The sequence below is a fragment of the Myotis myotis genome, unplaced genomic scaffold (assembly GCF_014108235.1).
Source record: "Myotis myotis isolate mMyoMyo1 unplaced genomic scaffold, mMyoMyo1.p scaffold_m19_p_2, whole genome shotgun sequence".
NCBI lineage: Eukaryota > Metazoa > Chordata > Mammalia > Chiroptera > Vespertilionidae > Myotis > Myotis myotis.
Window position 1 is genome coordinate 181,559,176 of NW_023416324.1, and position 22,542 is coordinate 181,581,717.

The 22,542-nt window shown below is 39.3% G+C and overlaps 1 protein-coding gene across 3 annotated transcripts in view; it reads right to left on the reverse strand.

Moving 5' to 3' along the window:
* Window positions 1–22,542, reverse strand: part of NAALADL2 (N-acetylated alpha-linked acidic dipeptidase like 2) — a 935,329-nt gene that overhangs the window by 38,216 nt on the left and 874,571 nt on the right. For all 3 annotated transcript variants that reach the window (XM_036349786.1, XM_036349785.1, XM_036349787.1), the window contains exons 12-13: window positions 18,422–18,515; window positions 4,065–4,263 (exon numbers count right to left, since the gene is read on the reverse strand). In XM_036349786.1, the coding sequence (XP_036205679.1) occupies window positions 4,065–4,263; window positions 18,422–18,515 (293 nt within the window). The remainder of the gene's footprint in view (window positions 1–4,064; window positions 4,264–18,421; window positions 18,516–22,542) is intronic.

Consider the following 22,542-nt stretch of genomic DNA (forward strand, 5'->3'; position numbering starts at 1 on the left):
CCTTCCTACTTTTGTAACTCCCAAAATCAGTAGTCTTCCTACAATATCATTGTTCCATGGTGTTCTTAATTCTAAAAGTTATTCCACTGTGGACAGGGGAGCTATCCTATCTAATAATAGAGAAACATGGTAATTAACCATAACTTCGCTACCCTTCCCATTGGCTAATCAGCAAGATATGCAAATTAACTGCCAACCAAGATGGCGGCCGACAGCCAGGCAGCTGAAGCGAACAGGAGGCTTGCTTGCTCCAGTGACAGAGGAAGCCAAGGTTCCCCGCCTGCCGCTGCCGGCCTCTGAGCTTGCACTCTAAGAAACAATGTTGCGATTATAGAACCTAAACAAACCCCAGAAACCTGCTTTCAGCCTTCAGAGCTGGAGCGAGCAGGACTGCAACAGTGTTACAATTATAGAACCCAAACAAACCCAGATCCCTGCTTTCAGCAGCCAAGGTCTCAGAGCTAAAGCTAGCTCTCGGTTCCAATGACAGCCATAGAAGGTAAATAAATCCCAGAATAAAAAATAAATAAAAAAAGGAGAGGTTGGGAGCTTTAGTCACCTGCCAGCTTGAACACTGCCCTCAGCCCCTCATCCAGACTGGCCAGGCACCCCAGTGGGGACCCCCACCCTGAGGGGTTGTGACCAGCTGCAAACAGCCATCATCCCCTCATCCAGGCTGGCCAGGCACCCCAGTGGGGACCCCCACCCTGATCTGGGACACCCTTCAGGGCAAACCAGCCGGCCCCCACCAGTGCACCAAGCCTCTATCCTATATAGTAAAAGGGTAATACGAAAACTGACCCTAACAGCAGAAAGACTTGGAATTACTGGTCACTATGACACACACTGACCACCCGGGGGTAGACTCTCAATGAAGGAGCTGCCCTCTGGTGGTCAGGTCGCTCTCACATGGGAGGAGCTCTGCTCAGCCACAAGCCAGGCTGATGGCTGCCAGTATAGCGGCGGTGGTGGGTGCCTCTCCTGCCTCCTCAGCAGCGCTAAGGATATCCGACTGCAGTTTAGGCCTGCTCCCCGCTGGCAAGTGGGCATCCCCTGAGGGCTGCCGGGCTGCCAGAGGGATGTCCCCCAGGGAGCGGGCCTAAGCCAGCAGGTGGTCATCCCCTGAGGGTTCCCAGACTGCGAGAGGGCACAGGCCGGGCTGAGGGACCCCCCTCCCACCGAGTGCACAAATTTTTGTGCACCAGGCCTCTAGTTGACTATAAAAGGCAATATTAAAAGTATATTATATGGCAAAAGAGGAAACGCAATTCAATGGAAAAGATAGACTTTTCAACAACTAAATACCCAAAGTCAACAATAGTGAAGCTAGACAAGATCTTACACCTTTCACAAAATTAACTCAAAATGGATCAACAATCTAAATGTAAAACACAAACCTATAAAACACCTAGAAGACAACATAGGAGAAAATCTAAGTGCTCCTGCAGTGATGATGAATTTTCAGATACAAAATCAAAATCAAAAACACAGTTCATGAAAGAAAACTTGTTAAATTCGATTTCATTACAATTAAAAACTTCTGCTCTGTGAAAGACCCTGGTAAGAGAGTGAAAATACAAGACACCCTGGGAGAAAATATTGGCATTGCATGAAGATGATAAGGTCATCAGAACACACATATATAATTACATATTGTTTTTGTGATTAATCACTATGCTTTAATTATGATCAATTTGTAACAATGAAATTGGGGGCCACCACAACATCAGGAACTGTATTAAAGGGTCTCGGCATTAGGAAGGTTGAGAACAACTGCTCTAACACTTCTTTGTCTCCTACCTTTGCCTCCTGTCACATACATATATATAAATACCTACTCACATACACACACACACACACACACACACACACATATATATATATATCTACACTAATAAAAGAGAAAAATGGCAATGGCAATTGGCGTACGGCGCTACCGTTTTCATTGGCTAATCAGGGCTATATGCAAATTAACTGCCAACTAAGATTGGCAGTTAACTGCCAACTAAGATTGGCAGTTAACTGCCAACAAGATGGCGGTTAATTTGCATATGTAGGCACAATGCAGGGAGGCGAAAGGGAAAGCAGGAAGAAGCCCCCTGCCACTGACAGTGATCGGAAACCCAGGGGGGAGCTAAGAGCTGGGGAGCAGGGCAAAGGCGGCCCTGGGGCCGCCTTTGCCCTGCCCCCAGCCATGATCAGAGAATCAGGTGCCTTTGCCGCCCTGGCCAGTGATAGCAGGAAGTAGGGGTGGAGCCAGCGATGGGAGCTGGGCACGGTCGAAGCTGGCAGTCCCAGGAGCTAGGGGTCCCTTGCCTGGGCCTAAAGCAGAGCCCACGATCGCAGGGCCACTGCAGCTGCGGGTCCCTGCTGCCTGGGCCCGACGCCCAGGCCAGAGGCGTTAGGCCTGGGCATGGGCGGAGCCTGCAACCGCGGGGAGCTGGGGGGGGGCGGAGCCGGGGATTGGGGGGATATGATGGTCCCCTTGCCCAGGCCTGAAGCCTGGGTCAGAGGCATCAGGCTTGGGCGGGGGGTGGAGCAAGCGATCAGAGGGAGATGGGGGTCCCCTGCCCAGGCATGATTCCTGGGCCAGAGGCCTCAGGCATGGGCGGGGGTCAGAGCCAGTGATCGGGGGGAGATGGGGGTCCCCTGTCCAAGCCTGACACCTCTGGCGGAGGTGTCAGGCCTGGGCAAGGGGCTGATCAGGTGATAGGAGGGTGATGAGGATCAACGCCTGAGGGCTCCCAGTATGTGAGAGGGGGCAGGCTGGGCTGAGGGACACTCCCCCCCCCAACCCAGTGCACGAATTTCGTGCACCGGGCCCCTAGTATATATATATATATATATATATATATATATATATATATATATATATATATATATAAAATTGTTGTACACATACACACATTATATTAGAATCATCACACAGAAAGGTATAGAAAAGTGTTATAGAAAATTCAAACATTTAGAATATGTAATATTCTTTTAAACTACATTTTCCCTCTTAGTTTAATTTCTCCTGTACCAGGAACTCAAAAACCAAAATAGGTTGTACTCACATTATCCTCTAAGAGCCTAAATTGAGTCACTTTCCTTGTAAAAGTTATTTTACTAAAATATATGTTAAAATTGTTTAAATGTTTTCAGAAATCACTCTATTGTGACCCTTTAACCAAGTATCTCTATTTCCCTAGTTATTTTTAAATCTCACTCTCCTCTGAATATTAAACTTCTTTTACTCCCTTAAAAATAGAGTTTCTGTAATATGTAGATGTAAATAAGAAGGAACTCTAACCCTTTGCAACAGCATGGATGGACATGGAGAGTACTATGCTAAGTGAAATAAGTCAGTTAGAGCAAGACAAATAGCACATGAGCTCACTTATATGTGGAATCTAATGAACACAATAAATTGACAAAATAGAACCAGAGGCATGGATACACAGAACAGACTGACTAACGTCAGACAGCAGGGTGTTGGGGGAATGGATAAAGGAAGGTGAAGAGTTAGCTAAAGAACATATATATGCATAGTCCATGAACACAGACAATAGTTTGGGGAGGGCTAAGGGAGGGGGCCAGAGGCTGGAAGGAGTGGGCAACCAGGGGGGCGGACATCCGCAATAGTGTCAACAATAAAAAATTAAATTTAAAAACATAGTTTTTAGAATTAAACACAGTACTCTAGATTTGTTCATATGAGGGCAGAATAACATATGTTTATCTTCTGATTCTTTCATGAAAGTTTATTTTTCCCAATACAACCTATTAATTCCACCTGTGTTTTTTTTGATATCCACATCATGTTTAACTCATACTGACCTAATGTCAAAAAAATTCTTAATCATTTTCTATAAAGTACTGCTAAACCAAGTTTTCTTTATTCTATATTTATGCAGCTGAACTGTTCTTTGGGAGAGGAGAATGGTTTTCAACTTGGAGATATAATACGTTTTGCATTTAAAAAAAAATGTTTTGTTCACAGGATATACATATTCTGAAAAATTAAAGATAGAAATTTTATTGAGGGATATAAAATATAAATTTTGAAACATATATCCTACCTGTAAAAACCTGGTGGTACTTGCTGAGCCAGGAAGTTCTTCTCCATGTCTTGGAGAATGTCATTCAGCATTCGGACACGCACCGGAACTCTCTCCCTGGGATCATTAGCAGGACGCATCTCATCTGACTGAAAGAGTTCAGCACTGTCCCGCAGGCGTGAGGCCAGGGCTAGCAGTTGATGAGTGTTGGGTTGATCACCTGGTGAAGATAAATGAGCTCATCTCAGAAGAGACATTCTCAAGGGAGCAAATGATTATGATGTATTGTCTAAATGCATTGTACTCTACTAAGCTTATTAAATTTACCACTGCTACTACTAGTACTAATCATAATTGCCACTAATAATAATAATACCATCAATAAATAGGTACTGATAGTTGAGAGACTATATTCCAGGTACTGGGTTGAGCACAATATATATTTATCTCATTTAATATTCACCAAACCTTGTATTGTCATGTCTATCTCATAGAGGGTGAGAATTAATTAAAGTAAGCAAATTGCCATAGATCATCAAGCTACATAAATGACAGGCTACAATCAGAAGATGGATCTTTCTGACACAAATATTCAGATTAGTCCACACATTTTCAAGTTTAAGGAGCACTGTGGAGAGGTGATCTGCTCAGAAAAAGAAAACTAGGTTAGAATTAAGGCCGATGTATAAAATATATCTGTTGTGGAATTACCAACCACTAATACAATGATCTTTTTTGTCTCTCACCTTTACTAGATGGGGATCATTTTACATGTCAGTTTCTCTAGAGTCCAGCATAGTGCTAACACTCAACAGTTGTTTACTGCATAAACAAAATCCATTTAATACATTATTTTTTTAAAAAAATACAATAAGGAAAGAAAACATGTAAAGTTAAGTGGTTTTCCTAAGGGATATAAAAAGATAACACTCTTTGTAACTCTTTAGTCACTGAAATTAACAACATAAATAAAATCAAATGTTTACAGATTTTGGCATTTTGATGTTTTTATAGTACATTTCACATTCATTAATTACCTTGTTTGATTTCACAACAAAACTTGATGTTGCGAGAAGACATATTTTTGCTCATTTAGAAAATCTACCCCTATAAATAACAATAATATCATGTTGTTTTTCCTTATTTTACGTTTTTCATCACTATTTATGCCCCCCTCCACCTCCATCCACTGCACTCCCCACAATCACTACATTGTTGTTCTTGTCCATGAGTTCTTTCTCTTTTTTATCTCATTTGCTTAATCCCCCCAACCCCCCCCACAAGACCTACTAATGTAATTCGATAAAGATATGATTTATCTTGAATTATTATAATTTGCCAAAGTTAATATATGGAGAACTTACAGGGACATCTTGGCAAATGAACAAAATAGATAGGAAACATTTAGTTTATGCTGGAATTGAAAGACTGAGCAACAGTAAAAACAAGTTCGACATCCTTGAGAGTCTTCCATTTAAGAAAGAAAAATCTGTTCTGATGTAACATACACTACAAAATTGAAGACATTACTACTGAATCAAGTGAGACAAATTGTACCATTCTACCTTATTTAGCTTTAAATGAATTGATCTTTCATGGTGGTGCAGACACAGAGCTTTGATGGTTTTAGGAACTAGCTAGATCCAGAAGGATTCCTGGTAGTAGAAATCTGCCATCCATGGCACACACCTATGCATTACCTCAAGGGTATGAGGCTACAAATGGAAAAGTAGCTTCACTTCCAATGTTCATGAATCATCTTGCTATATAACTGATGTTCTAAAGACTCCTAATGGTCATTTCTGTGCTAATTAGAGCTTATTTGTCCCTTTAAATAAGACTGAGAAAGTAATGTCGTCTTTTTATGTAGGTTTTTGTTACTCCAAATGTTTGCTCTTTTATGATCCTTAGGATCCATACTAAAATGTCAGTTCTGTGAGGGAAAAAAAAAATTGGTAGTGGTTTTGTTCACTACCATTTGGCAGCACCTGAAACTGTGCCTGTATTTTGTTGATGACTGAACATGCACATTTGGACTTCGATCATAGCATCACGACATCTGTCACATTTTAATATTTATTTGTCTTGTCTCTCTCCTTTCCCTGGCTGAAAAGAACCCCACAAGATCCATAGATATGTTTTATCTCTCTTTGCATCTCCAAATTCTAGCATAATACCTTACACATGATTGTCACTTAATAAAAAATTTTGTTGGGTGAATGTTGAATTATAGGAAAATGTCTTATTTGAAATATATTAGTATATTAAATAATGCCTAAAAATTACCCAGGATGATGTTTAGAACATACTAAAAAAATCTTATTTTCTTTACTTTCTTGCTGAAATCAATAACAGTTGCAAAGAAAAAATTTAAAAATAGAAGAGGCTATCTAAGGGTAATGATAAGTTAAACTAAATTGAATTAAAATCAAGGGTTTGAGGTGTTTTTTGGTAATATTTTTTTTAAATGTGTTCTTATTGATTTCAGAGAGAGAGGAAGGGGGAAGGAGAGAGAGAAACTTAGATTTCTGCCTCCTGCATGCCCCCACTGAGGATCCAGTCCACAACCACAGCATATGCTCTGAACAGTAATCACACCAGTGATATTTTGGTGCATGAGAGAACACTCAACCAACTGAGCCAGGGCAATAGTTCAGGTTTAATAAGTACACCAAGAACATGAAGTAGGAGCTAGAGATTTCACTCAAGGAGAATTAATGTAATTATCCTAAAGTAATATGTATATGGACTGGAAAGCCAAGGACTTGATATAAAAAACAGAGAAGAGCCTGATCTACTTAATTACCATCAATGCGGTCTTGAACAGGTTACTTAATACTAGTGTCCTTCAATTTCCTTGTGGAAAATGGAGAACATGTTTATTTCACTCTTTAAGCATAAAGATCACTATGTTAAGGCAGGTTATTGTTAACAAAGTACACAAACTAAACACAAATTATTACCAACTCATTTTCTACAGGCATGCAAAAAATATTGTAACAGCTTTAATATTGCTTTTATTCTCAGAAATGTTATTGCTCATTACTTTCTTCAATCCGTGGCCTCTCCAGCAAACATATTGTGTCACTTTCCTACACACTTTAATCAGCATTCTCTATGAATTTAGCACCATTTTTTTTCTTTCCATGGGCTAGCATATCAAATCTCTGGAGAATAAGGGAAGAAATAATACAAAGGGTAAAGGAATTAAACATCCACTCTCTAAAAATGATTCTTCTATATCGTTGCTTCAAGTGAAAAGCCAACTATTAATAAGTTTTCATAGCATGGCAGAACAAACTGATTTGTAAAATATATTAAACATAAACATTAAAAATACAAAATAATAGAGATTCTCTTGATGTTACTGAAGAGATAACTAAGATGTACTCCTAGATTTCAAACAAAAAGTTTGTGTCCTAGTTGGTTTGGATCAGTGGATAGAGCGTCAACCTGCAGACTGAAGGGTCCCAAGTTCCATTCTGGTAAAGGGCACATGCCTGGGTTGTGAGCTCAATCCCCAGTAGGGGGCATGCAAGAGGAAGCTGTTCAATGGTTCTCTCTCATCTTTGATATTTCTATCTCTCTCTCCCTCTCCGTTCCTTTCTGAAATATATATATATATATATATATATATATATATATATATATATATTCCTATCTAATAAAGAGGGAATATGCTAATTGACCCTCACACCATCGCAAAGATGGCAGCACCCACAGCCAATAAGGAGGGATATGCTAATTGACTGCCCTGCCCTCAAAGATGGTGGCTCCTACAGCCACAAGATGGCGGTGTCCAATCCCCTCAGTCCCACCAGGGCTCTGTGTACCTTCCTCCAGAGTCCCCCAGTCCCCTCAGCCCCCCCAGCCACCCAGGGCTGGCCCGAGGCACAGGCAAGCCTCGAATGGTGACTGCCCAGCTGCCCAGGGCCGCCCGAGGCTCAGTTAACCAGGGCCGGCTGAGGCACAGGCAAGCCTCTGATGATGGCTGCCCAGCTGCCCAGGGCTGGCCTGAGATGCAGGCAAGCCTCGGATGGAGGCTGCCCAGCCACACAGGGCTACCCAAGACTCAGGTAACCAGGGCCAACTGAGGCTTGTGCTGCCAGCAGTGGCAGCAGCAGAGGTGTGATGGGGCATCGCCTTCCCCTGATCGCCAGTTACCTCCCACCCCTGAGGGCTCCTGGACTGTGAGAGGGTGCAGGCCGGGCTGAGGGACCCCCCTTTCAGTGCATGAATTTTCATGCATCGGGCCTCTAGTATATATATATGTGCTTTTTTCCTCTTTCATCTCCAAGGAAAATAACAAATGTATTCTCAGTAAGTACTTACTGAGTCCTCTTTTGTGTGCTATTCTGGAAGTGTTGGGAGAGGGGCAAAGACATAAGATTAAATCTGGAACCTTAATAGGTTTCTAATCTAGTTATAAATAATCCACAAACTGAGAATAAATAGTGTCAGATGAAATTAATGCTTATGAGGATGACTGAATAGTTCATTGTGTACAAGAGTATGCTTAGCAGGTCCCAGGGGAGAAATAATACTTGAGAGAGAAAAAATAAAATTGCCCAGAAATTAAGGGCATCTCAAATGGAACTCTTGAAAGTTCTGGGACTTGATAGATGTTAAAATGGTTGAGGGAAATGTTTCATCTGTAAACAATATGATTAGTGTTCCCTAAGTCCTCACCTGTTTAGAGTTTTAATCTACCTCAAACGTAAACCCTGTCATCTTTCTGGCTTTTTCTGGATAGGACAGAGATGGACATTATAAGCAGTATCAATAGTCATTGAAGAGCATGGAGGGAGAAAGGGAGGATGGAAGGGAGGGAGAGAGGGATGGTGGGAAGGAAGAATGACTAGTCAGCAGATGTTGAGATGCACATTGGCATCTAAGCAAGCCAATTCAGGAGAGGCTTTAAAATATACTGTAGGAAATATTCATACTACTCAGGGAATCTCCTGCCTTCTAGCCAACCAGCAACAGATAGCATCCTTCCGGGAAGGCAGTTTGAGAGGCAGCATGCTGTCGTGGAAAGGGCAAGGGCTTTGGAATCTCGCAGACCTATACTCAAGTCCTAAACCTACCCCTTAAATGTATACACTTGAGTAAGACACACACACACACTCACACACACACAGAGCACACAACCCGTCCCCCCCCCCCCTCCACTCCCACACTGAGGCCTGGTTTCTTGTAATCTCTAAAATCAGTTTTAATGAAAACCAGCTAAACTCATAATGTTAGAGTAAGATTAAATGTCACAAGGAATGTGAGACACTTAGCACAATGCTTGGGTGTTTATGGAGACTTCCAAAGTGCCAAGGGCTTCCCTGAAAACTTGTTCCTCCTAAGGACCCTTGATCCAGGATCCCAAAACACATTCCAACAGATCAGAAGCTCAAGGGTACTTCAGACAAAACCTATCCACAAGGCCTCTAAGAGTTCTGGATAAGACTAGTAACTACAGTGCTATCTGCACCCAGTAGATCTACTCATGTTCTAATCTGCAGGAGCCTGGGATCTGCACAAACTATCCCTTTTCCTTAGGCACTTCATAAATTGATGAGTTTCTGCTTAGTATAAACCTTTGTGCGTTAAGTCCATGATACAGCCTTGTGGGTAAATTTGTAACTGCCCTATTTTAAAGAATGATTTTAGTGCCTTCTATTGTGGTCTCTCTTCAGAGTTTCAGGTTCCAAAAAGTTTTAAACTTTAGTTTATTTCCAGTTTTCTATCTTTAGTTTCTATTTTCTGGATGTATTGTTAAAGACTCACTCAATTTCATTTTAAATTAAGACTGAAAGATACTGGTTATAGTCAAAAGCTACATTTTTCTATCAAACAATATAGCCTTTTACTTTAATAGTATTTCACAGAACTATTCCTCTATAGATAAGCTTATCACAGCTTTAAAGGTGCTAACAATTGTACAATCATAGCTTAGTCGTCACAGATTTATAGTGACAACAAAAAGTATAATTTAGGTTCTGGAGAACACACTGGTTAAAATCAGAATGGAAGATTATTCAGGGAGAAAATATATGTTACTTAATGTCATCTTTAAAATATCTTATGGTATCACTACAGAGAAGAAAATAAATTGCCAATATAATTTCAGCCAGGGAAAACAACATTTTCTATTGGTCATGCTGCCTTCTTTAGTATGAATCACAATGAATCACCTCAGCTGGTTATTTTTTAAAAAATTAAATCAGCAAAGACCCACATAGAGAAAGAAATGTAGAAACTAGTGCTCTATTGATAATCAAATAATGCAACATTGATTGTACAATGCACAATAAAAGGATATTATTTAAAGATAAAATATGATAGAAGACAGTGGATAATTATGTCTAAATTGAATACAACAGGGAAATATTTTTGCAAGGATGTCAAAGTGGCATATTTAGAAGAATTAGGTTTGCCACTTTTTAAAAATATTAGGCAACATATTCTAAAGATTATTCTGCATTTTAAAGGTTATCCAATGAACCAGGTAGCCAAGTCAGATGAAAATCTAGCAAGACTTTTAACATATTGTGTGGAATGGTTTCACCTGAGTGTGGCGGAAATTAAACTAGGAGCTCTTTTTTATGGCCCACAGATGCTCCCACTGAGTTATATTTGCAACTACATGATCTGGTTATTGGCTGCTTTGGAAAAGTGAGCAAAAGTTTTCTTGAATACATTAAATTCATGCATGGTTCATTTTTTATTACCCCCCTGGTGAGGCAGAATGTTGGAGTTGTATTTTTAATAACACATGTGAGTTTAATTATGCTTTGGCTAAATCAAAACATGAAAAAATAAAATAAAAATGTTTAGATAAAAATGAATTAACACGAGGACGAGGAAACTCTATGTCTATTACAAGCAAATATTAGATGTATCTTAAAAAACATGCAAAAACTTTAAAAAGTCTTGCCAGTGAGGCAACACTCAGAATAATGAACTGTAGTACTATACTGTCATGGACACAGAGTTTTATCCTAAAAATAACATGTAGGGGGGAGAAATCACAATAAAATAGACCATCCCTATTATGTGAAAGTAGGACAAATGTTGCATTTAAATTAATGTAGTGACACATATGACATGTAAGTACTGAAAAGAAAACTTTAAAAGAATGTGAGTAATGTACTCAGAATAAGGAAGGAAATAAAGGGAATCTGTATAAATAGCAACAAAGTGTGAAGAGAGAGAATAAATGAAACTAAAGAAAGAATAATTCTGAGGAATACAAAGGGACAATGTGCTCAAGATAATAATTAAGGGACATTATGTGATACACATATGAGTTAAAAAAGAAATGGGGGGAAAGCAAAATTAGTTTGGGGAGACAAGCACTGAGGATATGGGACAATTAGATTTTGTTACAGACCCAGTTGTCTCAAACCTTTCTTGAAACCAGGTATGGAATATCAATAAATAACATACAATCTCATTTTTATCCTCATCCAAGGACATGTTTATTGATTTTAGAGAGAGGGGAACAGAGAGAGAAACATTGAGAACCCACAACTTAGGTATGTGCCTTAACTTGGAATTGAACCTGAAAACTTTGGTGTATGGGATGATCCTGCAACCAAAAGAGCCACATTGGCCAGTTCAAAACACAGTCTTTAATATGGTTACATATAATAAGGATCCTTACAAAAATATACTGAGGATTGGTACTAAACATATTTTTAGGAAACTGTGTCCAATGGGGGCCAATCTCATCAATGTTCTCTAAGCAATCATAGTAAGATACTTCTCAGAGAATGCTTTTGCGTTGAAGTCCTGGTCACACGAAAAGGTCAGTTCATGTCAAACCATTAGAAATCTAGCAAGTTCAGAACTGTTTGGATTTTGGGTGGATTGCATTGGATTTCTCATGTTGGATGTAGGGCCAGGTACCTAGTATGCCCATCCTTAACTATCTATAGGCCAGTTCAGAGTTGGCCTTGGAGGTAAGTAACACCAAGACTAGAAACAGATGGGTTAAGGTCTAGAATCATGCAATGTATACAGCACATATTTAATTTTACCAATCAGTAAATTCATTTTACATTTATCAGAAAGAAATAAAAAGGATGTTAGGTGAGTCTGAATCACTTGTGATTATAGGAAAAACACAAAGTGACACTTGAAAATATGAAGCTACATCTCTAACAACACATAGTGCCTGCCTCCTTGGCATCATCACCTTGAAATACTATCCCCCCCCCTTCTAAAATGAAGTGCTTGACACTAACGAATTATCAGAGCTAATAAAAAAATGCCATATCAAATAAGTATTGTTAGTTTTTCAAAGAACAGGAGGAAATGCTGCCAATAACCATTTCACATTTAGTGAGATAATTGGGAGGTGGCAACAAGCCACGGTGTTTGAAATAATTTCCTCCTGAATCTGGCTTGCACTAAATAAATGTATACATTGGCAGACCAAATGAAAGTGACTTTTTTTGTGGGTTTCTTTTGGTTAATCCTCACCCAAGAATATTTTCCCATTGATTTTTAGAGAGAGTGGAGGGGAGGGGGAGAGACAGAAAGAGAAACATCAATGTGAAAGAGACACATCCATTGGTTGCCTTCCACTTGTGCTCCAATTGGGGCTAGGAACAAGCCTGCAACTGAGGTATGTGCCTTTGACCAGAATTGAACCCAGGACCCTTCAATCTATGGGTCGATATTATATCCACTGAGCCAAACAGGCTAGTGCAATGAAAGTGACTTTTACTTTATTTGGTCATTTGTAGTTTTTACAATAATCTCTCTCTATATAAAAGCCAAGCGACCAGAACGATGGAACAACCAGAACGACCAGAACATCTGGTCGCTATGACGCGTATTGTGGTGGCCAACTGGCCCAATTGGGGCCCCAATCAGCTCCCCCAACCTCCTGCGCCCCCTCCCCCCGCCAACTCTGCCCCCGATCATCCCCCACACCCCAATCGGGGGAAGGGTCTACTGGCCAACTGCCTACAGCCCCTACCCCCAGCCGGCCCAGCCCCCAGCCAATCCCCATTGGGGTGGGCCGGCCAGACCCCTCCCATGTACAAATTTGTGCACTCAGCATCTAGTGCTAAATAATGAACAACCAGAAGCCTGACAAAAATAAAAAGGTGGCAAAATTATATAGTCATTAATGATTTTGAAGTTCTTTTACATTAAAAAAAATGGTTAAAGTGAGAAACAATAAATTTAATAAGGTTATTAACTGCTCATTCCTTAGTCTCATTCCAGGGTCAGTGGTGGTACTTTATTCTTCACACTTTCTCCTGCCCATGCAAACTAGTACCAATGCCTTATATGTAAATTTTTTGGATATAACTTTTTTCACAAATACATCTGAAGCTCCTATCTTATCAGTCACCATTTATACTACATCTGCATGCACTACATATACATATTCATTCTCTAACTATTATGCATTTAGCATTAACTACATATTAAGAGCCAAGGTCACTCAGTCAAAAGAAGCTTCAAAGTACCATCCAATAAATCAACTCAAACAATTATTCACTGGAAAATTACCCTTCTTTCCAGTGGTTGTGAGAACGAAAGAGAATGGTCTGCTGCTACCATAAACCAGTATAATAAATAAACAAGATGGCTGGTTGTCAAGGGGTAAAAATTACACTGTTGAAAATGCAATTGGGTTTCAGAGACCTTCATATTTAAACTCTTTGTGGAAAGGAGTCATAGCCTTTTATAGCTCAGACCTAAAGGTCACTTTTCAAAAAAACACTATAATTGAGAACTGAAGACTAATCACTGTTAACTGTCATAACAAAATAAAAAACATATCAACAATTTAAGCTTGTATTAGCAGTAAAATTATATGTTTCATTTGGCTACAGGAATTCTGTTTAGCTAATGAAATCATCTAGCATTACAGCCAAAATTAAAACGGAAAGATTAATTTAGTTGTTGTTAAGTGATGTCCATTATTCACCAATTATTATATTCAATTATTATCTTTTAGAAATAAGGTTATAACCAAAGTTGTCAAAATAAACCAGGTACATCAAGTTGCGTACAATTTAGCAAACATATGAATAACATTTTGACTATATCACAGAGCAAATAAGTTTGAATCATGATTACTAAAATACAAAAATGCATGGATTAAATGTGACCTGTCATTTCCCTGTGATCAAATATTTATACCCAGGTCATGTTAAAAAAATGTTTTTCCTATTTTTTTTTTTTTACATTTTGTTTTGCTTTGCCTTGTTTTTATTTCTAATATCAGGTACATTTCAAGTCTGGCTGCATGTTTCTGAGTGAAAGTGACAGTGAGACCCAAGGATTTTCACATAAAAAGAAAACAAAACTCAAAAATAACCAACAATCAAGAAAAAATTCTCCACCAAAGCTGAAGCAGTCCACTATAACAGCAAGGAGACAAAATGCTCCTGGCTCATACACTGACAACCCTGGGTTTGAGGGAGAGGTTCACATAGACTTAGTGGTATCTGGCCTGCAGTGAAATCTTTGTAGCAGACTTTTTGTATATGTGAAATTTTGGGGGTAGAGAAAACATATTTTTTTTTTAGATTTTGAAAGGGATCGTTAACTACTTTAAAAAACAAAAGTAATAATATAATTCTAACAATGAGTCATTAGGATATTATTTGACTTTCAGAAGTAACCTATGTTATTTGAAATGCTCATATATTAATTATAATGCTAATATATTAAAATATTGTGTTTCCTTATGGATTTTTAAAAATAAACTCAATTGTTCAAAATATAATAGAGCTTAAAATTTAAAATTACAATAATGATAATACTTTTAGGATTTTACTGATTTTATTTATTTGAATTAAAATAAAACTCTTTGTGTCTTTATTACAAATGCAATATACGTTTATCATCAAATATTTTTCTTAGAAAATCAATTTGTAAATCATTTATAACTCTATCATGTGATACCAGTATTGCACAGAATATTTTTAAAAATTTTTAAAAATGTATCTTTATCGTTAAAGTATTATAGATGTAGCCCTTTTTTTCTCATTTACCCCCTCTCCAACCTGCTCCTATCCCCCCCCCAGACCTTCACCATAGTATTGTCCATGTCCATGAGTTATGAATATCTATATATAAAAAGCTAATATGCTAAGTGTCCATCCAAACGTCTGATCGGATGCTATGATACACACTGACCACCAGGGGACAGACACTCAACACAGGAGCTGCCATGACATGCACTGGCCATTTAAAAAGTAATAGCACCATGGACCTGGCGCCAACAAAGCAACACTTGGCTTCCCCCAAGGGGGACACAGGCACCATCACCACCCCAGAGCAACACTCCACCAAATTGCAGCCAATGCTGCTGAGATCCCCTGGTGCAAAATGCGGCCCACAGCCCAGCCCAGCCCAGAAACGGTCACTGTGGGCACCAGGTAATGACATCATGTAGCAATGCCTGATTTCCTATCCCTAGCAACTAGCCTCCTTGCAGTTTCTTTAGCCCAGGAACACACTTGCTTTATAGCCAGGTGGAAACATTTTACACTTTGTAAATGTCTGTGAAGCTTTTTCGGGTGCCTCATCTCATTTGATCCTCACAGAAGTCCTGGAGTAGTTAGATAGGAGACTCGGTAGAATCCTATTTTTTTTTTTTTCATTAGGTGGAAAATGGAGATTTAGAATGTATAGAAACTTGTTTCAACTGAAAAGAAGAAATGGTGAACCTTGAAAATGACTTCAGGCTTTCTCACTGCACAGAATATGGTCAAACACTGCTGCAGTTAAATATTTTACCCTGTTTTCTCCCTGCATGATCTACAATAATAATCTGTTTCATGTTGATATTTACTGCTGTGTTGCTGACAATTACCTGAAAGAGAAGTTGAGGTGCTTCACTGGGCTGGAAAAAGTTTAGCTACATCAGAAAGCAGGTCTAATTAAGCAAGTTTATTCTATATATATAAAAGGCTAAGTTGACTTGCACGTGCATGATACATATAAAGCTCTTGCTGGCACCAATTGCACGCATGTGTTTCAATCCATCATTGTTGATCATGAATTTGGTTGACACTTCTTATTGTAGAGAAAGGGCAAATAACAATTTTAAAATATTTCTTCTAATTAATTTTCTTTCAATGTGCACAAATCTGTACACTGGGCCACTATTATGCATATAATTTCTTTGGGTCACAGTATACCTTTTGCAGTTCCTTCTATGAATGACAGTTGTTCCTTTACAGATGAAAATCTTTATGTTACACAAATAATCTTTTGTTCTCTAAAATTTTTAATTATTATACATAGTATCAACTATATTTTCTTAAGTCTAAAAATTAGTAGAGTCTACAGTACAAGTTAAATATATGCTTAAAATACATTGTTGCAGAAATGGTACTACTAATATTCATAGAACATTTTGTCCTTTATTTATACAAGTTTTGTTATTAATTTGCAAAATGCCATATACTTGGTAAGTCAGTGTATAAGCCAAAATATTCTTAAAATAGTGAATTAGAAATTGAGGGCAGGCTGACTGTTACAGGAGTCACACTAACAGCAAAAAGACAACTATATAGAGACTGAGAAATAGTCCAAAGCAGAGCAATGAGGCCATTTAGTATGGAAGCAAACCACTGTACACAACTGCTCAGTTGTTCCTCAGGTCATAGTTTTACAGCCACTGTAATAAAAGTCATAAGAATAATGGGGGAGTGGGTAGGATTGTAGTATTTTCTCAGTTATGAAACAAGCCAGGTTATCAAAAAAAAGGTATTACATTTTGAGATACTGAAAATATTTGGCTCTTTAGAATGATCTACTTTCAAGGTTTCCTAGAGTTAGAATATCAGTTTGGGTATTGAGAAGCACATGTCTACAAATGACTCATTAAAGATCAGATAATAAAATGTATGACTCAAAGAGAAAGAGGGTTCCTTCTTTAATGACAATACTAACCTCAGTATTTGGTTAATAAAGATAATATTAACCCTGATTTAAAGGTTTATCTATATATATAAAAAGTCAACGACCAGAACTCTGTAATGACCAGAATGACTGGTTGCATGCCCACTGTGGCCAAGAAACCAGCATGATTGGCGGGGGGGGGGGGGGGGGGGGGGGGCGGCACTGGCCAACCACCTGCAGCACCTCCTCAGGCCAGCCCTACTCCCAATGGGCCCCCACCACCCGGATCCGCCTGCAGACACTCCTCCTGGCCAGCCCCGCCCCTGATTTACCCCACCCCTATACCCCTCCCTACAGCTGGCCCCACCCCCAGTGAGCCCACACCACCCCAATAAGCCTGCAGCCCCTTTCCCCATCCAGCCCTGCCCCTGATTATTCCTCCTTACACCAATAGGGAGCAGGGCCAGCCAGCTAACATCCTGCAGCCCCTCCTCCCACCCGACCCCACCCAAGATCGGCCCCCACCACCCCATTTGGCCCATGGCCCCTCCCCTCAGCCAGCTTCACCACCAATCAGCCCCAGCCACACCAATCGTGGGTGGGGCTGGCCGGCTAACCTTCCACGACCACTCTCCTGGCCACTGACCCACAATTGGCCCCCTCCACCCCATTTGGGGGCAGGGCCGACCAGCCAACTGCCCACAGCCCCTCCCCACGACCACCCCATCCCCAAAGGGCTCCCCACCTCAATCAGGGGTGGGGCCTGCCCACCAATCGCTGTAGGCCCCTCCCCCCAGCTGGCCCAGACCCAATCAGCCTCAATCAGAATGGGCCAGCAGGCCAACCTCCCACCATCTCCTCCTCCTGATAGGCCTGCCCTGATCCACCCTGATTGGGGCCGGGCCAACCGGACCCCACCTGTGCACAAATTCATGCACAGGGCCTCTAGTATGTAGATAAAGTAAAATGAAGGTAATTATTAGGGTAGTGTCAGATTCTGTAGAAAGAGCTATATTTGAATGTGAAAGAATTGCAGTGGAGACTATGGAAATTATCTTCTTCTTATCCTTAATCTAGGATGAGCCAAATGGGATGGAGCCCATATCTTATAGAAACCAATTCCCAAGGAGAAACTTCTGGGCCAGTCGTACTAGAACTGACTAAATGTTAGGTACAATGTTTTAAAAAAAAATCCCTAAACTATACTTTTCCATATGGAAGCTATAAATAATAACTAGGGCTTGAAACTATAAGTCATTTGGATAAAAGATGGTAATAGAACATGGTAAAATTTACATGTTGCCTTACACTTATTCATAAATATACCTCATTCCTGTTGACATGGCAGCCAAAATTCTTCATCCTTTCCCATGATAATCCTCTATAGGAAGGGAGGCTCTGCATGACCATAGTTAGTATACTACATAATTTTATCCATTTCTAGTTGAAAATTAGTTGAACAGTTTTTCATTTTCTAAAATTACTATAATTTAAAGAAAAATTACCTTTAAGGCTATTTTGAACTTCCAAAGCTATGTCAAGAGCATTAAAGGGCAGAACTGGTTCGTTGGCAATCTGTAAAATCACTTCTCCTGAGAGCTGAAAGAGAAAAAAAAATGCTAGTATTCATATTAAGGGTTTTTGTTTGTTTGTTTTTAATTATTCTATACACTCTTATACATTTATAGTAGCACAAACACAGGAGATAAAATATACTTTTACACAATCTTTTTTTTCCCCTTTTACACCTCTTTTTATTTTATTTTTCTATAAAGAAAAAAGAAATCCCAGTATCTATTTCATGTCTTGGGCTAGTATAAGGAAATATAAATTTGTTTCTCTTTTTTTGGAGCTAAATATTAAAAGGTGTTTTCGTACTTTGGGTTGTAATATTTAAACTTTTAAACAATCCCTTATAAGACAGTTCAGAATGTCACATAATAAACTAGAGAGGGACTGGAAATCAATATCTGGTCATTGAACTAAGTAATACTTCAGATAAAATTAATGATGAATTGATTTCATTTAAAATATAATTCAATCAAAAAATGCCTTTAAAATCTTAGGTATTCTTTTCTTTTATGCTTTACTATGTCCCTAATTAGTTTTCTAAAATTTATCAAAACTAATAATGTTTATACCACTTCAAGATCAATGTTTAAATTAAATTTTAAAATATAAAATTCTAAATGGCATCCCCAAAACTCATACTTGGAGTTTTTATACATGTGTATTCCCCATCACAAGACTCCAAAACTGTTTTTGAAAGCCAATATATTCACTATAGCTGAACTAGCATCTCTTAATAGACTGAAGAAGTCATATGCATTCACATACATCTCAAAGAAACTTCAGATGGGTGGCAAATGCTATTGTTACTCTCCCTCTTTCTCTCAACTGATATTGAGTATTTACTGGGTCTATATAAATGTCCCACATTGTTTTATAGACCTAAAGCTGGCATACAGTAAAATGTGGCTGAGTTAATGTTATTAATAAACTATGAAATGTTGTTAGTCAGTGAAAATACTGTTTTGTAAAACCACAGAAGGGAAATTGGTACACTAAATTGAAACAGTACAAAACACATAAGAGATATAACATATAAGAAAAATATGATGTTAAATATTAAAATCCACATATTCAACAATGGTCAGATTCCATTTGACATTTCGAAGTTATATTTCTCAATTGTTTACACAATTTATATCATGATAAAAATACAATTCAATTTGATATTCTATATGCTTGGAGAAACATATTTCTTAGAAGTAAAGAAGGAAAAAGAAACTTTAACATCCCTTTATTTCTTTGAGATATGTTTCTCCCAAATGTAGCAAGCACTTCTTCCCCAATGCCTAAGGTATCTTTTCAGAGTTTTATCACCAGCTTAGTGATCACAAAAATCCTGGGAAAGTGCCTATTCTGATTAGGCTGTCTGCAATAGATTGATATGAATCCTGCTTCTGTTCCATCACACCCCATCCAACTCATGCAAGGACACTGATATTTGGAAATAAATTATTTGCAAAAAGAAAATTTTAAAGAAGATTAAGAAGCACTATCATTTCTTTTTCCAATTTGCACTGGATAATTGAAACTACAGAACATACATATTTTATTTACACTTTTGGAATCTGGAAACCACACAAAAGATTAAAATGAAAGAATGGGGAGGGAGGAGAAAGGCAACTTCTCTGTGTGCTGCTGGAGTTGTTTTGTTTTGGTTTCGTAAGAGTCATTTGGCAGCTCAAACAACTGGAATATAAGCCAGTCACCTTGTTTTTTTTTTCCTTTCAGAAAGAACCTGGCAACAAATTTTGGGATTTCTAAGTCACCTGGCCCATGGTAGACTGCTTAGACTAAATCGGCTTTATTTGCAGCTGCGTAAACAAGAGGGATATATCTATGTGTGCCTTGCCATGAAGTGAGAGGAGATGAGACATATGCATACACGTCTCACCCGCTTCGGAATTTAACCTTTTTCAGTCATGCCAGACAACCTTCTTCTATATTTATGCAAGGCCCCACCATTTTTTAAGTGCTTTATACCCAAATATCTCATTTCATTATCTTGACAAGGCTAGAGTCAGGTAGTGGGGTCATTAAACCTGTGCTAAAAACATTGAGTACAAGCCTTACTGGGTTCCAGTCTAAGATGATGACATAGGAGACTCGTAATTTAGCTCCTCCCATGAACATTCCAAGTCTACAGCTACACATAAAATAATTCCTCTGAAAAACTCCAGAAACTAGCTGAGTGATTCCTAGGCTAAAGGAAAAACAAAACAAAAACAAAAACACCACCCCCCCCCCCGACACACACACACATAAAAATGATAAGAAAGTCTGAGACATACTCTGGCCCTAAAACCCACTGCATCCCAGGGACCTACAATGAGGTAGGAGCTCATAACTCTTAGCTTTTCTCTGAGGAGAGAAGTGTTTGGATACACCATCTAGTGTCCTAACTTTTAAGATTTATGTTTGAGGAATAAAAGCCCAAAATACCTAGCACTGAAAGCCATTGGGGCTTGTGTCCACAAGACCCAAAACGCTATAGCAAACAAACAAACAAACAAACAAACAAAAAACAGTTCTTAAACATCTTGGGAGGACTCGCTGTGGCTAAGGTTCAGTGCAGAGGTTGCAGGCAAAAAAAAACCCAAAAAAACAAAACAACCAAACAAACAAACAAACAAAAAAAAACCAAGACCATGTCCTAGTCTTTCCTTGAAAAAAGTGCTAGCTGCATATATAAAAATCTATAGCCTGAGTGTCAGGTTTCTAATTTAACACACATCTATGGGCCAAATGAAATCCCCTTTGGAGACTGGAGAGAATGACAAGCGTCATCTTTGTGTACTCCCTCTGCTCTGTTGCAAGTCACTGGAAAGGATCTTGAAGAAAGCCTCCAAAACCCACAAGCAGAGTGGAGGACTTCAACAGACACTTGGATATCCTCGCTGAGCACTGTGGCATTCCCAAAGTCAGCTGGGCGAAGTAGCCTTCCCACCCAGAGTATGAGTTGGCACCGAGGGGAACTAGAAGGCCAGCTTGGGGTTATGTTTGGTGCCTGTGGTATTTTCTAGAAACATTCTTTACACACACCCTTGTGTCTTCTTCTGAGACAGTGCTTTTCAAAGCAGCGTGCCCTCATTCTGGAACTTGATTAAAGACTATCCTTTTACTCTATTTTAGTTTCTCAGTAGCACATTGAAGATGAAGCTTTTTAGTTTGGACTGGAAACTATTGAGAGTTTAACCATAGATTAAGGTGATTTCTGTGTAAGTTCCATGAAAATAATTTTACACCCATGTTGCCTCTAAATCATGCTGACAGCCAGCCAGCTGTCTCTGCCTGAATAAACTGCTTCCAGAGGGGGAGCTGCTACATGCAGACCCTCTGGGGTCCTCTATGTGCTGTCCTTTCCAGCCCCTCAAGCTTGGGGCTTATGCTGTTGCACCCAGGGCCTGGGGAAGCCACTTGCAGCTTTGTGGCTTTGAGACTGCCTCCTCAGCCCGCCTGGCCAGGGAGAATAGCCACCTAAGACAAGGATGGAATGAATGCCTTGCCCCTTTCTGAGTTGAGCTGGTGGCAGCCTGTTTCCCCAACGTCCCCATTTCATTCATGTCAAGTGGGTATTGCCATGGCAGATATTATTTTGAACTCTTTATTAAGTAAATCACTTATCTTCATGTTATTGAACTCTTGTTTCTGGAATTTTATTTTGTTCTTTGAAGCATATTTCTTTGTTTCTTCTTTTTCCTTGACTCTGTGTTTGTTTCTGTTCATTTGATAAACTAGTTACCTCTCCTATTCTTGATGAAATGGTCTCCTGTAGGAGATGAACCTTATCATTCAACCTGGCTCTAGCTCTTGCTTGTCTCTCAAATCTTTGTGCTTGACCAAGCTGAATTCTTTGTTTTTAGTGGCTCCCAGTAGTTGAGGATGTGCCAAGATCTGTCAGTGTCCCAAAGGGAGGATCTCAGCACCTAGATGCAGGCTGACTGAAAGCCAAGTGCTCAGGCACCAATTTTTTTGACACATGTAATAAAGTTCTTTCAGGGAAAAGTTGGGAGATGCATATTTCACTCTGCTACCTCACCTTTATACTGAGCCCTGG